The sequence below is a fragment of the Andrena cerasifolii genome, chromosome 3 (genome assembly GCF_050908995.1).
Source record: "Andrena cerasifolii isolate SP2316 chromosome 3, iyAndCera1_principal, whole genome shotgun sequence".
NCBI classification, from domain to species: domain Eukaryota; kingdom Metazoa; phylum Arthropoda; class Insecta; order Hymenoptera; family Andrenidae; genus Andrena; species Andrena cerasifolii.
The window spans coordinates 12,343,544-12,360,517 of record NC_135120.1 but is presented as its reverse complement, the minus strand read 5'-3'; the positions used below and the strand labels follow the sequence as shown (position 1 = coordinate 12,360,517).

Below are 16,974 nucleotides of genomic sequence, written 5' to 3'. Positions count from 1 at the left end.
CTATGGTTTTGTGGGTAGAACAAAGAAAGTAGGGGGCTCGTGCAAATTGATGACAAAACGATCAAACTTGGACGAGAGCCACTCGATAGTTGCCATTCTATCGTACTCATCCTTCGATTTCATTTCCTATTGTTCCTCTCAGGAGTTCACGTGAACACGTGTAACGAGCAATCGCGTGTCTATTAAAAAAACCTTCCCTGTTCTATATTCGTTTTAATCAAAATACATCGCTCTCCTTTTTTTAAATCCATAGAAAAGCAAGGTAACTAATTAAATTTTCATTTAAATTTAACATCTACGAATGTTTGAGTTTGTTTTTCCTCGAGGAACTGGTTCACGAAAAGTCGCAGCATTCTGAATTAATAATTCCATTCTTAAATCCAAAGAAGAATTGCAATTGTTCTGAAACGCGGATGATTAATTATGTTTGTACATAGAGCACACCTCCGTGCGATAATATGGTTTAGTTCTCCCCGAAGGAACTTGTTTACGGAAAGCTACAGCATCCCGAATCAATAGTTTGATATTCTTACCGTTTGACGTTTTCCGTAAACTTTAAACCAGATTTATTTTCGGTTTCATAACACTGCTGCCGACTATTCCGCGCAGCTCACGTGGCCTCCTATCAGACGTCAGACCAACGCGACCATGGCTCAAAATGCCAGTCGAGTTCGGTACAGCGAATGAAACATTTCGTGAGTTTCGGGTACATCGAATGAACAAATCTTTGCTACAGACCGCGTGGCGTTCGATAAAAAACAATCGTTTATCTTAAACTTATTTCCCATGCAAGTTTCAAAGTCTCTCGAGTTCGTATAATTTACAGAACTTACATTTTCAATCAGCAGAATGCTGACTCATGTTCCATTTTTTAATTTCAGTCGAAACAGAATATACATACCTAACAGTTGTTAATTGTTTTCTAAATTTGCCTTTGGAACTAGGTATGTCCTTATATACCCGGTGTATGTGATTGTTGCGACGAAAGCTTGATAAAAGAAACTACCGACGAATCTTTTGAAAGACGTGTTACAAGAAAAAAAATTTGATAAAACATAAACTCCTTTAAAAATTATAGTTCTGATGAAGTGGCACAGTATAATATTGCCAGAAACGTTTCTGTACAGAGCATGTGTCTGTGTCGAATAAGATTCGTAATCTTACCATGAGATGATCCTTAAAGCTTCTATTTTGAGAACGCTTCAGGAGGCTGCAGAAAGCGTGCTCGACGATCTGTCGGCAGACTGTAAGAAAAGGGTACGGGAACTGTGTACATAGTTTGAGTAATGACGACTGAAAGCTTGAATCACGTTAGCTTTGGAAAATCGTAGATAGAGGTGTGATCGTGTATATTTTTCTTCCTGTAAGATTCAATTTTTTTTTTTTGCTTTTACTTTGCGATAGATAACACACGAGGAACAGTACGCTTCTTATCTTGCTGCCACGATGCAACTGGTGAACTTTCCATTCATAATATTTCATTTCTACGAACAGATGCGGTGTTTACTTTCATTACTATTTCGTTTTGCATTTTAACCCTTAATTGATACACTGTTTTTGGTAAACGTCACGTATAATAATTAATAACACTTGCACACGCAACACATTAAACCTCATTTTGAGGCCAAAAGTAAAAAAATAAATGTATTTATTACTAATAATATTAAAAGAGAATAAATAATAATACTCAACCTTTCACTAGTATACTGGGGTACTGGCAGACCCCGAATAAAAAAGGGCACAGAAATTTGTAAAGTCGACGCTAGATCAACCTCTATGAATATTTTGTTCTTAGGTAATTTATAAAATAATAGAAACGTAGGAAATTAAACTATTGTTATAAAATTAATTCGAACTTCAGTTTACGAACTTAGACAACCAAATATTTTGCAGCGAACTTTCCGTGTCTGGGGTCATGAGCGGCCCCAGGATATCAGTTAAGGGTTAAGAGTACATCCTCCTTTGATTACTGTGTAAGACAATCTTTCGTCACCGTCCGATGAAATTTTGTGGAAATCTTCGCTGCAAGCATGAAATATCCAAGACATTGTTTACACTTTCTCTATTATTAGTCGCTAAATATACTCCAATTGATTCCTCAGTGAAATTAGACGTACTCCAAGGATTTATTCATCAAAGGGCAATATCTCTGTTTTGGGCAGAGTACCAAAATGTTTCATTGAATTATTTTATTGAAACATTTGCTCGTTGCGCCCAGATAGAACAAAACAATTTGAATTCTTGAATTTATTCTTGCACAGACTCCTGACGTTTATTCGGTGTGCTTCTCGCGGTAACAAATTATCTGGAAAAATGGAAAGACCAGCTGCCCCTATCAGATTCGGTTTACAGCTTTGGCCGAGTTTATCTTTTAATGGATTGCACGACTGGGTTAAACTCGAGTCCACGAAGCGATCAATATCCGATTTGGATTTCTAGAATTCCATAGACAGAGATCTGGTGGCGATTTTTTTCAATACTCCTCGGCAAGTGGCAATGAAAATTAAGATTTACATGGCGGCGATAAAGCGGAGCGTGGTTATTCCTTTAAGCTCTCGAAAGGAGATATCTTAAGAGGTATTTTCTATCGAGGAAGCCATCCGAACGAGTCGAAATTTCCCCGTTACGCGAGATACTTTGCGAAAAGAAAGCCATGGAAGATAATCCGGCTAAATATAAGCGTTGTGTCGACTATCTCTTGATTAAACAATGGTATCTAATCTATTGTATTTTGTAGCTTTAGATCCGCGGATAATAAAATTTCATCACATCTTATTTCCTGTAATTTTTGCGAATCGCTGACGCGCCCTCGCTATAAGAACGATCAACTTACAACCGTAATCCACGCATGATTGCTTTACAAAGGAGAAAAAGTTGTTGCTACAGCACTTGAGCGATAGCGATTCACAGTAGCGATTCTCAATTACCAAGATAAAAGTATACGGGCGATTGAAATTCCAAATGACGGGTGTTTATATATAATTCAATTAGATTCGATCCTGATACTATAAACTGTGCTTATTTCGTTACAGGAACTTGGATCTCAACCGTTGCCGACAATCGTGACTGAGGATGCGGACAATTCGAGTCATGCTTCTCAAGATCAAGGCCAGAGACCTCGAGCAGGTGGGATGATCACTCGTGCTTTATCGTCCGATCGAGCATGTAGAGTGAATTTTTTTTATTATCCTCGCCTAGATTAATTGTATCAGTGAGGGATGTCTGTTGATTCTCATTTTCGTTGCGTGGTTCGAGCGTTTCATCGAACGTCTTTGCATTTTCGACAGGCACATGGGGCTCACACTCGAGGACCATCAGGAAGCCGACCTCGGGCAGCGCTCCTGGCTCCGGGAAGTCGACGCCTCTCCCGCAGCAAGCGGAGTCCAGCTCGTCGAGCTCGAGCAAAGGCGGTAGAAAAGCATCGGGCACTCGGTCTGGGTCCACCAGCCGCAGTAATAGCCGTAGCAATAGCGCCGAACGTAGGAAAAGCGGTGGAACTGTCGACGACAGCCCCACCAGGAAGTCGGCGCTGTTCGATGCGTTCAGGCCGAGGAGCAAATCCGACGCCAGCAAAAGAAAGCCCAGTATTATAGCGAATATGAAGAGTGCTGTGCAGGTAAACTTCCGCTGCGAGGATTCTTCCGAATTAACACCTAATGCGCGCGCGCAGTAGAAATTTTTCCAATCATTACTTACAGGGGGAGGACATCATGTGGTAGACGCCGATTTTGAGGAGCCTTGGTACGATGGATCTGTGTCGAAATTAAGTAAATAGGTGCCCGAGCGTTTCAGCGAATAAGTCTTAATAATAGAGATATTTACATGGAAATTATTAAAAATTTCATTGTGACTGTGGGGTTTTAGTGGGTAAAAATCCCACACTACCCTGGCGCCCGCGAGATTCCCTTCTGGAGGCGTCGGGGTGCCTTTTGAAGATGTCTCCACGTTAAAAAAAAACTTTATACATTTTTTTATAATTTTTTATTTAACTTGGAGAAATCTTTAGGAGGCACCCGGACTCATTTAGAGGGGAATCCCCTGGGTGCGCCAGGGTAGTGTGGGATTTTTACCCACTAAAACCCCACGGACACTATACAATTTTTAATAATTTACATGTAAATATCTCTATTATTAAGGCCCACTGGCAGAAACGCTCGGACACCTATTTACTTATTTTCAACACAGATCCATCGTGCCAAGGCTCATCAAAATCGGCGTCTATCACGTGACGTCCTCCCCTTGTTAGAATTATTTAAACTATATTCTATTCAAAAAGAATTTAATTACTGTTAGGCACAACTTTCCGAGTTCGGGATGTTCCCTTGTAAGATTATTAGCTACGCGGAATTTTGATTAGTATATAAAACTATAGTCACCGTTGGTGAGGAAAGGGTTAGCAGGGAATTTGTAAGATCGATCACGCTAATTCAACGCTTCTGATTTGCCTCTTTCAGCATTCTTTGCACAGAGGTTCCCATGGAAGTTCATCGACAGATGTACACACCGAAAAGGATCACCACAAAGATAGCAAGGAGCACAGAGATAGCAAGGAATCTGTGGGACGACCGCGAGCTGGATCGGAGAGCAGCAGGAATCCTGTGAGCAAAGTTATGGATCTCATCAGGCATAGAAGCCACAGTGCCCTTAGCTCGGAGGACAAGAGGAAAGCGGTAAGTCATCTGTTATTACCCTTCTTTTCGTGTGCTTTCAGAGGAATTGAATTAGGGGTATTATCTTGGTGTCTACTAATTTATTCCGAGAAATTTCCCCATTATATTTGACAGAGGATGAAGGATCTCGTCTGGTTAGGTTAGTGTATTTTTGGTAGTCCTTGTTGCCTGTTAAATGTTAAGATTATAGCTGTTTGGGTGCTCGAATAAAGCGAGCCGAGCCCTGGCGTATACCCGTAAAATCCGGGTAGTCCGAAACGTTTCGGGCCGCCCGGAAGAATCGGATACATAAGCACTATATATTGCACAAAAATACACCTTCCAGAAATTTATATACGCACACTAGATCCGAGGAAAACATGAGTAGTGCGAAATTCGCACAAGCCCAAGGGGTTTGAAAGTAGTTAGAACAGCGCTGCTCAAGGTCGCTCCCGCGGGAGATTGGGGTTCTCCCACTCTCGTCCACGTTGTCAGGGATACCGCGCGACGCTAACAGCGAAGACGCTAGCCCGGCTAGACCGTCATGGTAGCCTCCTTAGCGTCGCGCGGTCTCCTTGACAACGGAAGGCACGCTATGCGAGAGAAAGATTGGAAGGGGAAGCAGGCGCGTGAGGGGCCCCACCGCTGGTCACCGCTGAGTTAGAAATTCTTTTAATAAGTAATCTTCAAGATTATAAATTAATCAGTACCCACTTGGAAATGGGGGTTTGGCCAGAAATAATTCGGGCTATCCGGTTCTTCCGAGCGGCCCGAAACGATTCGGACTACCCGGATTTTTCAAGCTGCCCGCAAAAAAATCGAGCTACCCCGATTTTACTCGGTGCGAAAACCGAGTCCCGGCTCGGTCCGAATTTCAAGCCGCCCGAATATTCGAGCACTCGAACAGCCCTAGTTAAGATGCAAGGAACTTCACTGATCAAATCGTCGAGTGATGTTCAACTACCGACCGACTGTCGGGAATCGGAATTCAGATCAGAGTTCTGCTTTACCGCTGTGAGTAACAGTCGATAAAGACATCATCTTCCTTCCACTAAATAATTTGGGCCCCAATGGTACAGTGGATAATGCTGCACTTGATATCCGGAATGGTAAAATAGTACTCAAAGTGATTTAGTTCATTGATAGAAAGTGCTACCTCAATTTGCACAGCTGTTCACTTTAATTCGCCGTACAACAAGAATGACGCGCGCCACAAAGTATCTGCGATTTAGTTTGTTATTCAACGAAGTATACACACTATTCCATTTACTCTCGTTATTTCACTTGCCGAATATTAAGCTCCCTCGAAGCAGCTTCTAAGATCGACAGGCAAGGATTTATCAACTCTTCGACTATCCCACGTTCACTCCCAAAAATGGTACCTCATACTAATCGGGCATTGTTTGCTGAGACCTTTAGCTCCCAGCTGCAAATAGGAAACTCAAAATTCCAGCGAGTGCGCCGTTCCAGCGTTCCTGCTCTCGGCAGAGCGTGACTTTTTAGAAACGAAGAAACCGCCGCTGGTCCATCGCTAACAATGGTATCACGGCGAACAAAAGGATGATCTCTGAAAGCAGAGTGCACGTGTTTTGACGTCGACGATTACGCTTCTCCGTCTTACCTCCGCACAATTCGGCTGGCCGTGGCTAGAACACCTCGCCACTCTACATCCCGCCTAAGAAATTCCAAAATGGTCATCAGCAGATTTCCTGCAAATTTCAGCTACAACGAAAAACTCGCTGGAGCCTCTGTTTGCCCGTTCCGTGCCGCGTTGAAAGCGTCTTGCGAAATGCATCCAGCTTATGACGACGAAACTCGCGCATCGTTGGCTGAATAGCAGTGGAGCCATAAATCGCATCTGTTCAAATATTGAAGTGACTAACTCGCGCCTCGACCCTGATTATTTTAATAACTTACCGCGCGATGCTCGACACGCTTCCTCGGCGAACTTTAATTTCCCTACCCTGATCACTTAATAGTACATATCTCGGCACCTCTCGCGTAAATGTATACCACCTATCAGCGGGTCTAAATAAAAATCAGCATACCTACTAAACACGGTGGACGCTGATATAATCGTTTCAGGGACACATTTCAGCGAAATCGTGTTTCGTGTTTGAACGCTTCCTCCACCTCGTCACGTGACTCGTTAGCGTTGAAACCAGTTTCCCTCCTCGGTATATCGTGCGTGATACCGTAACAAATGTTCTCACTTTAAAGGCTCGCCTTTGTTCCTTTCAGTAAACAATTTCACGCAATCCTTATCTATTCCCTTATAATAATAATAATAATAATTCATTCACGGGACAAGCCCATTGAGCAGAAGAACAATATAGCAAGAGACAATTACAGCAAAGTACAGAGAAAGAAAAAAAGGAGAGAGAAACAAAACACCTAGACAAGAACAAAGATTACTAGGTAGGTAGATGGGGAATAACCTAAGCTAAGTAATGCCTTCCGCAGTAAGGGTCCTCTATTAGTCTTAAAGCTAAAAAGAGTACCGGCAAAGAAATCAATGCCCCAATTTATACCGATTTCCTAATACGCAACTGCTTTAACATTGGCAATATTTTCTAGAACACTATTTCTTGCAGGTTCTCCGTTCAAATTAATCAGCGTTGAATTAAAGCGGTTGCCGCGGTGAGTAACCAGAATCAATGCTCCACGACCATTAGCCGGGGATTAAGCTGCAGTGAGGTAATACGGTGCAGTCGGTAAACATCCGCCACCTTTGCGAGGCTACGTAGACAGGCTACGAAGGCGAAGTTGTATCGTCACGTTCTCGCGACGTCCACGTTGCCCGATTATAGCTTTTTATTAGTCGCGCGGCTCGGTATGCAAATGGAGTTCGTTGGGCAGGTGGCTTAAATGCCTGCGAACGAACATGAACGGTCAGATTTCGGTGGGAGAGGCGGGACGTGCCGGCGTCGCCGCCGCCGCGTATGTAACACCGAGTGTATTTGCATGCGTCGACTGTGTGCGACCGTGGGCTCGGGAAAAAGACAGATTCAAAGGCAGCTTTTTCACTCAGTGAGTCGCGGAGCATGCAACGCTGAAGGTGCTAGGGAAGCGCGCGCATCTCTCCTGCCGGATCACGTGCGTCTCGAGTTTGTTGTTCGTTCGATCGATGCGGATTGATCGCGGCGGTGTGCGCTCCGGTGGTGTGACGTCGACGACGGACTGTTTGCTCGCCATTTCTATGTAGAAATTAGTATCCCCCGAAACGTAAATCGCATCCTTGAATTTTAAACGTTGCAAATCACCCGCGTAACATTATTAGCGCCTGTTAATCTTTATTTGTGCGAGCATCGGAGGGTACAGCGGGGGTGGTCGGAGACGTTGAGAATTATTCTTACACGTTTGCGTAAGAACACTGAACGCTGGGCTCCGCGTATCACGTTTGTATCGCTGGTCTGATCTAGGCAAACCTCCAAACCTGTAGGAGATCAATTTTCACATACAATTCTTTCGAGCAGAGCTATCGTATTTTCTACTTACAGATCACAGCCTCTTCTCGCCGCTACGCACTGGCCGTACTCTCTCGCACTGCCAGAATTTATCACCAGGCAGATACTTATAGAAGTTACTGTACATAGAATTCTGAAACAATTGCGGAGTTATGCGCGAGATTTTGGATTGCTGGCAGTTCCTCAGAAACGGGCCACAGTCACGTTGCAGCATTCAGTTGCGAGAAAGTTGCGTCTACAGCTTCGCGTTGCTTCCTTTGTGAATCGTCAGTGCCAAACCGTGCACGCGGATTTTACGGCTGCAACCTCGGATACCCCATTACGTATCTTCACAAGTGGAATTCGCGAAAAGATATCGCGCGCTCTTTTATGCGGAGAGATTGCGCGGGGCAATGTAAACGCCCACGTTCCCCGACATTCTGCGGAGAAACTTAAACGTTCAAAGATGTCGTGATTATTTCGCCCGAGGAGTTACCTCCGCTTATCCGTGCATCCATTTATCCGGCATTTTGAATGAAAAAAGAAAAACCGACCGCAGTTTTCTGAACCGTCGGTATAAAAGACGCTGAATGGTGACTTACGGTCACGGAGAATGCCTCGAGTTCATCGACGAAGCTCCTCTATTGTTCGGTTCTTCTAAATTGAAAGCTAGCAGCCTCCCCCCGGCTCTCCCCTCTTTGCTCTTTTCCTTCGCCTTCTCCGCCGATGTAAGCTCTTAGCATAATACCCCCCAACATCTCACGTGGCCCACTCGTTCCTTTCGGTTCGTAGACTCAGTTCTTTATTCCCTCTTTTCTACCGTCCTCGCGCACACACACACCGGCCACGCGACACCTTACGCAACCCGCCGCGAAACATTTTCATCCTGACCCGCTACGAACTGTTTATTACACCTCGGAATAGGCAAGCGCGCAGAAATATTCATTGTGCATAACATCCTCCGGCCCGTTTAACCTTTCGCAGGCCACGTCTAAATTCAATTCCGTCTATTGTTTCTAGGCATTTTTGCAGCTCCTCCATTCGACGACCTAGATCCGCTGTCTTTAAGCAAACTATGTCATGCTTTCCTTTTTTTTTTCCACCCGCCGGCCGTTTTACGGAGGCGACGACGCGTGTAAATCACGAGCATTGTTCCACTCGAATGAGATGGAAAGGTCGTCTGGATGGGATTGAAATATGCAATCGTCGATCGACGATTTTACCGTATTTCCACGTTACGATTTTATTCCGTCGCGCGAGGAATTCTTTTTAGAAGGATCCCTAGAGAACATAAATTACAGAATTTTTAATATAAGGTGCTTGATTTCATCCTAGTGTCTAGTGCTGTGTAAGGGCAGGCGGGGTGATTTTGGCTACATATGCAAGAAATGCTATAAAATTTTAGCAAATTACGCATTTGTTAGTTTTTTCTTTATATTAATTGATAGTTTGAAGCGTCTAGTTTGTATTAGTATGGCCCAGAAAGCATACATTTACGGTGTAACAAAATTGGAAGCAATAACACAAAAATGGCCGTTTAACTGGAATTATTTTGTCTGGCTATGATTTTTCTTTATAAAAGAAATGAGGAAACTGTTAAATTAATAAAAAAAAATATTATTTTTTGTTTTAAAATTAATTACTACACGAATCAGAAATGTATGCTTCAGCGGTATTCCATTCTGGGCATTCATCATTTGCCCATGGACCATATGCTTGATTCAATATTTAGTTTTTCCTTGCGCAGTTTCCTTTTACCTCCCTTTTGTGTTTTTTTCATGTGGAAGTGTGTTCAGAAATACTCCTGACTCAATTCTACCTGACACATATTCAGATAAACGAAGTAATACACTGAATTGAATATACATATCAGTGTCGTCTTAACATAGAGGCTGCCCCCTCAGGGTCCCGGAGCTCAGGGAGCACCAGAAAATTGGAAAATTACAAAAATAAGGGTTGTAAAAGCTAGGAAAGAATTGGAAACGGCGGATAGAAAATAACGAATAGGTACACCAAAATTTAGATTTTGAAATGGGGCCCTTTTCTCGCGGAATGCACCCCACGTTTAATCTTATTTATTTAATTGTTCCAATACTGATTCACTTGGCGTGTTAGCGCGGTATTTCTGATTTTGTTTAATTCAGAATAATTTAGGGGGCCCCATACGGAGTTCACCTCAAGGCCCCCGAAAACGATAAGACGTCACTGATACATATTACCAAAAATCCAAATGTGTGTTTGAAAGTAGAAACATTTCTCTATTTAAAGAAATTAATATTAATAATTTACATCTATTCCAACTACTAGTTTGCCTTGCTTAAAGATGGACCACTATTATAAGGTTGCGTTGCGAAACAAACCCTCGCGGATTTGTTTACAACAAAAGACTGCTTTAGTCATGGAAACGGTGAATATTAGCTAGCCGCATCATTAACAAGTGGCAGTATCATTCACAGAGTCAAGTGACGCGTTTTTCGCTTTAAGAAATAAAAGTGGCCGAAATTACCCCGCCTTGCCCTACTTAATTTCTGAGAATTGATTAGAAACAGGAGAAGAGGTACTTTAAACGGAGTTAGCGGCGCGAGCGTACTTCTTTTATGTTCTGTATCCCATTTATTCAGGACCCGAAGACCTGGCGCGGATAGTGCGTTTATCTGTCCTCATTATCAGTTACTATTTAATATTGTGCCCGCGACGTCACGCCGCAGTGCTGCCGCTGTATTAGCATTGTAAAATATGTTCATACGGGCTGTTTTTGTCAAGAGCTCGGAATAGACGCTGTGTAATGCCGTGCACGTCGGCTGTATGCAAAATGAAAATCAGTATAAGTAATAAATTATCAGCGGCTTGGATAGGTCACTTTGCCCGAATAGGAATTATTCTTACGCAATCTGGGAATACACGAGGAGAGTTAACGGTGGGCAGTCTGCGACGTCACTGTCGATAAATAAATCCATCCCCCTCTGCATATTAGTTCGCACTCGAATTTATTTAACCACCGAAAAGCCTCTGACAGGAAACGTCGTATTATCTGTGTTTTATATACCCGACGCTAATTTACAAGAGTTCCTAGTTTAGTTCAATTATTTTACTTCGCGGCAAAGTGTTTACGCAAACGGAATTACTCTGTGCCTGTTAATTTGTGTATATACAATCTTCGAATGCCTGTCAGTGCTCCGAAAATTTAGTTCGTAGAAGTTGAAACGGATTAAAAGAATTCAATCGATTAGTTTATGCGATGATAAATTGAGCCACGGGTAATAATGATGTTATAACGAGGAATTCGGTGACGTAACAGTGTCTGCGTTTAGCATCTGTTGCATATGGGGCCAGAAAACGTAATGTTCGATTGTTTATTTATCTTTCGTGACGGTTTCACCTTCGCGACCTGATATTTCCTTGGTGCGTTTTTATCGTATTATGTCAGCCCGGTGATAAAGTATATAATTAGAAGGGGCCGTTAGAATGGATATATTAAAATTAAAATATTACTCCCGCGAGCGTAACGCGGTAACGTGATTCGCACGCTTGCGATGTCGTTAGTGTTTTCGCGAAGCGACCACTGAAAGTTATGAAAAACTACTTTAGCAAGCAGGTTGAAGCGCAATTGAGAGGGTATAGAGTTCTTAGTGCGCGGTTGTTATCGCTTTAAGTATACAGTGTTCCTCGAGGCACCGCGGAGGTGCAGTGTCTTCTTAAAGTTTGCAAGAACGTTCTTGAATGACACCTGATTCTGCTAGTCAGAATTAAAGAGCATTGAAATATTCTTACGCTATCGCCACACCGATCCACGTGTACGCCATTTCGTTTCACTCTCGCTTTCCTATGTAAAAACACCAGCGCAGCTTTCAGCGTGAAATTAATTACTCATCGTCGTCACTCGGTGCGTATTTAGTGGTTTATAAAATGTATGCAATTAATCTGTAACAGCAAGAAACAGTATCCCCTCCACTGGTTTTGGAATAACATTATTGTAGACTAAGGTCGAATGCCTCGAATAATACCCAGCAGTGCAGCGAAAAGTTTTATACCACCGTGCAACGAAGTTATGTGATTGATAATATTGTGATAGGGTATTATCTGTGAAAAGTGCAATATGTCCTCGTACTTTCGATGGATAAAGGGTGGGAAGAAGGATGATTACTTCGGCGCCAAACCCAGGAGCCGTTCCTTAGACTCGAAGAGCCTCGAGGCATCGGGCATACGCTTGATTATCCAAAATGTACTTGAACTTTTTTATCCTATCACTTAATTTAACATTTAAAAAATTGTTTACCATATACATTCTTTTTTCGTGATAACACCTCGGCAATGAACACTCGATAAACGTGCTCCTTACTCTTTATCACGCAGAGCACAACAAGCGTGTTTTTTTTTTTTTTTTTTAGTATCATCATTCCCGATGGCTCCGAAATTGTACGTTAATGTACGACGCTTGTCTGTTACAGAGAACCGCGGCCCAGCATCAGGCGCAAATAGCAGCACAGGGTGAGTAACATCCGTAGATATGATTTTCCACTAGACTCCGAATCGAGTGTCTGATTATTCCCCGTCTTCATAAACATGGAAGCAATAAAGATGGAGAATATGCCTGGAGATAGCCGAGAAATGTTACTCGGCTTGATAGCATCTGAAAAATAACTTGGTACCCGCTTCAGCGGTGCTTCTCTCCCGACCGTTACGGTATAAACTATAATCAATGAATTAAACGAAAAGCTGCGTGCTTATCTTCGCGGCCACTTATCTAACTTCGTTAATGAAGCCTTTAATTACGCCCAGTGTTTAACTCATTTTAAAGCTCAGGAAGATCTGATTAATACAGTTGCAGCTTGAATATCCAACGATATTGCATAAGCACTTTCTATCGTTATTTAATATTTAGGTAACGTATACGCGTAGCCTATACATACCTTGCCCGTGGTTCAAAACACTGGATTATTATTCCGCGCGTATCAAATATTATCCATTCCAGGCGCGCAACGTTTTTTTTTTTAACCTTGATACAGTTCGTTGAATCTCTTCTGACCGCACCTAACATTTTCCCACTTTCGTTCTTCCTATTCAGAGCAGAAATTCTGCTGCCGGGAGTTTCCTTGAAAACAAACTTCTCGTCGAAAATTTGCATTTCTAGCAAATCACGAGCGTGTTAAATCCGCGTTTACTCGATACCAGAGAGTACCCTCTTACCCTGCAGTTGGAACGGTTGATAAGAATTGCGCGGTTCCGCCGGCAGATGTCGACGTTCGGGTCGCAGCAAATATGGCGGGCAGATTCTGAAGCACGTACGTGCCCCGATGCCGCTGGGACCTGCGCCTCAGAACGTTTTCGTACCGCAACGCGTACAGTGGCACGTGCTTCGAGGTGCTCGCGTGTATTCGCCTAACACCCTCGCGCCCGTGATTCTTTGAGTCATCGTGTCCCCGTCGCGGCCCTTCCCTTCTCTCGTTCCAGTTACCCATACCCGTCGAACCCTTCCGCGCTGCATCCAGCCGGGCGCTCAAGAGCATGTCGCGCTAGTCAATCGTTACGAAAAAGTCGTACGTGCGGAACGTAACGTAGCGCCAAGAGGAGACCTCTGGAGGAGGCCTGAAAGTAACGCGGATCCTTACAGTTTGGTCTACTTGCCCGCGCAGCTCCAATATCAACGTGTCGAACAGTCGAATGGCTTTTCAAACGCGTCCCGTCGTGAGCGTGTCAGTAACGACGCGACCCGTGACCGTGAATGTAAACATTGCTGCGCGTACAGCGGTGTCCTGCCGCAGGTCTACACGGGAGCCGTTGCCGCTTCGCTCGCGACACGAACGCCGGTAGTTTTTGCCCGCCGTCGATGCGACTTTAGTCGACAGTAATCAGTCATCAGTCCGCTTCGCGCTGGCCACGGAGCCCGTCGATGGTGCCATCAATCAGTGCCCCTGTGACTGCCCGCGGACGTCCATCGGCGAGCGTTTGAACGCTGCGGATCTTGGCGTCGACCCGCGGACGTAATATACTGAAATCGCGCGAGTGTTAACGGCCGTCTTTATTGCGCGGAGCAGACATTGCTACGCGGGGCCTCTCCTGCATCGATATTAACTGGCCATGCGTTGGGCGCGTCGGGAGAAACGTTGACAACGAAATTAACGTGTGTGAATCATGACGCGTGTGCTCGGGAGAGCTGGATAGTGCGAAGAAGAGGGAAACAGGCCGCCTTGCGAACGATATCTCCCCTGCGGCAGTTGGCACACGTGAGTATCATTTCCCCACTTTCTCGGTTTACGAGAAACTCGCCCGTCGAGAGTCGTGGCCGTTGCGACGAAGCTGCCTAACTCTACCTGGTAGGTTCGAAACGTCTTACTGCTGCACCGCGCGCTAATCTGTACATTATCGTGTGGGGTTTAAAGTCCGCGTAGAATTAAGGCCGGGATCGAACATGTCGCGTCCCGTTTTTCGATGTTGCCGTGTTTATCTCGCGGCAGGTCTTGTGCCAAACATTGGTATAGATTCGCGTTGTCGGCGATGTAGGGATTTAATTAGCATGTACGAATTGACCCGCTTCGCGGAGATTTTCGTGGATTCGCGGGGTACGGCGTAGTTAGTGTTGATATACAACTCTCGTTCAATTACATTTGTTCGAATTTCGAAGGTATTTTGGATTCAAATTTATCTCGTTTCTACGCCTGTGCGTTGTGTACATTTTAGTCGTCGGTTTCTTTTGCGGGGCGAAGAATGTTAGCAATTATTCTGTTGGTATTCGAAAGTTGGTCACGAGGCACTGTCTCGCTTGTTTCTTTCTTTTCGTGGCGATGCAGATGGGAATTGAGTCATCATGGTTATGCCTCGGAATTCTCGGCGAATGGTGTAACCATATGAGCGTGTATCGGTGCACTAACGCCTCATACTCTGGATACTGCATTTCTTTTTCGTCCATTTTCCGTTTAGTCATTCCGCACGTGTGTGACCATACGAGAATAAATTAGGAGCGAAATAAAGAGGCGGACTGGTGGTCCGAGGACCTTGTCTCTTTTTCAGCTCACGGATTTGAGTCTGATGATGTAAAACGTTCATCTGTATTATATTTATTCGAAATAAGCGATATCCCTTTAACATCGAATTTTAAAGTCGACTTAATAATTCTTGTTGCACATTGGGTATTTACTGCTCAATTACATTTAGTTTAATTTCCTGAATTCACATTTTCTATTTAAAATTATATTTAGGTTATAATATTCCAAATAAAAAAAATGGAAGAGAATGACGATTTAAATGCTCAGCTTACACACATCTCGTGCGGAATTCCTAATAGTCGTATATCCGAACCACAGTCGCTGAACACCTATAAGCGTTTCTCGCGCACAGTGAACAAGCGTATACGTGCGCCCGCACACACAAAGGGCTAGCTGATGCATTAAATGTGGTTACTTGGAGGTTATGTTTGTCGAGTCTTCAAGATCACTTAAGGTCTTTAACTCTCTACTGGTGTGTGTAGTTCATTTTGTCTTTACTTAGAAAACACTATTTGAGCTGATTAGATATTCGAAATTTCTTTCATTTTGTTTCGCCGAGTCACGGCAAGCACTCAATTATTCGACTATTGCTCGAAGTTAGCTCGAAAATAGAGAAGTACTCGAACAATTGAAGCAAGCTTAGTGCAGCTCGTTTTTTTTTCTGAGCACTCGGTTAACTATACTGAATACCTTGATGAGCGTAATTCGCCCTCTAAACGTATCGAACACTGCATTAAAGCTGATAGGGTTTCTACCCTGCAGCGGAAAAGCAACTTATAACTACTAAACGAAACGTGTAAAATTATTAGGCAGCGATAAGTTAATGGCAATGTCGTTGCATTTTCTATTAACATAACAATTTAAATTCAACGGTTAAAACGTGCACGTTAAACATTTTTAGAGAGCTAGATTACTGACCTGGTTGAAGTTGGTTTTTAACCACGTTCTCTTTCCGTAATAGATTCAGCAAACTCTGTATGCGTAATCATTATGTAGTTGGGTGCAACCACTTATATTTTTCTTAGCTTATTCCTCTTCCTTCGTCTTCTTCTTTATTCAGACATATTTCTGCGTAGGACGTGTTTTCACGTTCCCGTGGTAGATGTGGGTGCGGTTAACCCTTTGAGCACGTTGGACACATGTGTGCGTTCAGTCGGTGTATGTAGCCTGTGCTGGCAACGCCTGACGGCGTTCTGTGAGTACTGCGAGCAATTGCGACGGGAGGATTCCCGCACACGATGTAGGTACGCCATGCGTTTCAATTTTCGTACTCAAAGGATTAATTGTGACACGTAGGTTCGTGTGATTGCATTAAACTGTACGTACGAATATATTGTACTATGTAACTGAATGAAATATGTAGTAGGTACATTTTATTCAAAGTTTGCTAAGCGTAGTTTGGGAATTTTGTTGTACCGAATAAAGTACCTAGCACTGCGCAGGTACTTTGTGGGGATGAAAACACACATGCTCTTGCAATATCAGTAATAAATCATATAATCGGGTTGGATTATATCCGGGGTATTAATAATATAGTGAGAATTTTAGAATTGGCAGAGCATCAACGCTCAATTAATTGGGATCGTCGCTCAGACCACATATTCTCATAACAGTGGTGGGAATATTTAATGGATAATTGTTGCACGTGCCTAGTAGTGGATTACAGTTTTTAATAGTTAGAATATAGAAGGAATTCTTCAAATAGTTAATGCATCTGATGACAATAAATTCTCAAACATACATGCTGTTATTCACTTCCAATATCTCCATAATAGAAGCTTCCCTAAAATTTTCAAATTACTAAACGTGTACTGAACAACAGACTCCTGATTAAATTTCAATGTCTGAATCCAAGGAAGCAATCTAACTATTTGAATTGAATCTTCTTCGTCTGTA

The 16,974-nt window shown here is 43.3% G+C and overlaps 2 protein-coding genes across 3 annotated transcripts in view; both read left to right on the top strand.

Moving 5' to 3' along the window:
* The window catches only part of Snf4agamma (SNF4/AMP-activated protein kinase gamma subunit), a 139,569-nt gene that overhangs the window by 39,546 nt on the left and 83,049 nt on the right, over positions 1 to 16,974 (top strand). For both annotated transcript variants that reach the window (XM_076808960.1, XM_076808959.1), the window contains 4 exons: positions 3,033 to 3,126; positions 3,288 to 3,616; positions 4,455 to 4,670; positions 12,544 to 12,583. In XM_076808960.1, coding sequence (XP_076665075.1) covers positions 3,033 to 3,126; positions 3,288 to 3,616; positions 4,455 to 4,670; positions 12,544 to 12,583 — 679 coding nt within the window. The remainder of the gene's footprint in view (positions 1 to 3,032; positions 3,127 to 3,287; positions 3,617 to 4,454; positions 4,671 to 12,543; positions 12,584 to 16,974) is intronic.
* The window catches only part of LOC143367308 (uncharacterized), a 39,129-nt gene continuing 35,587 nt past the window's right edge, over positions 13,433 to 16,974 (top strand). Inside the window, exon 1 of the mRNA XM_076808963.1 lies at positions 13,433 to 14,319. The gene's annotated coding sequence lies outside the window, so the exon portion shown is untranslated. The remainder of the gene's footprint in view (positions 14,320 to 16,974) is intronic.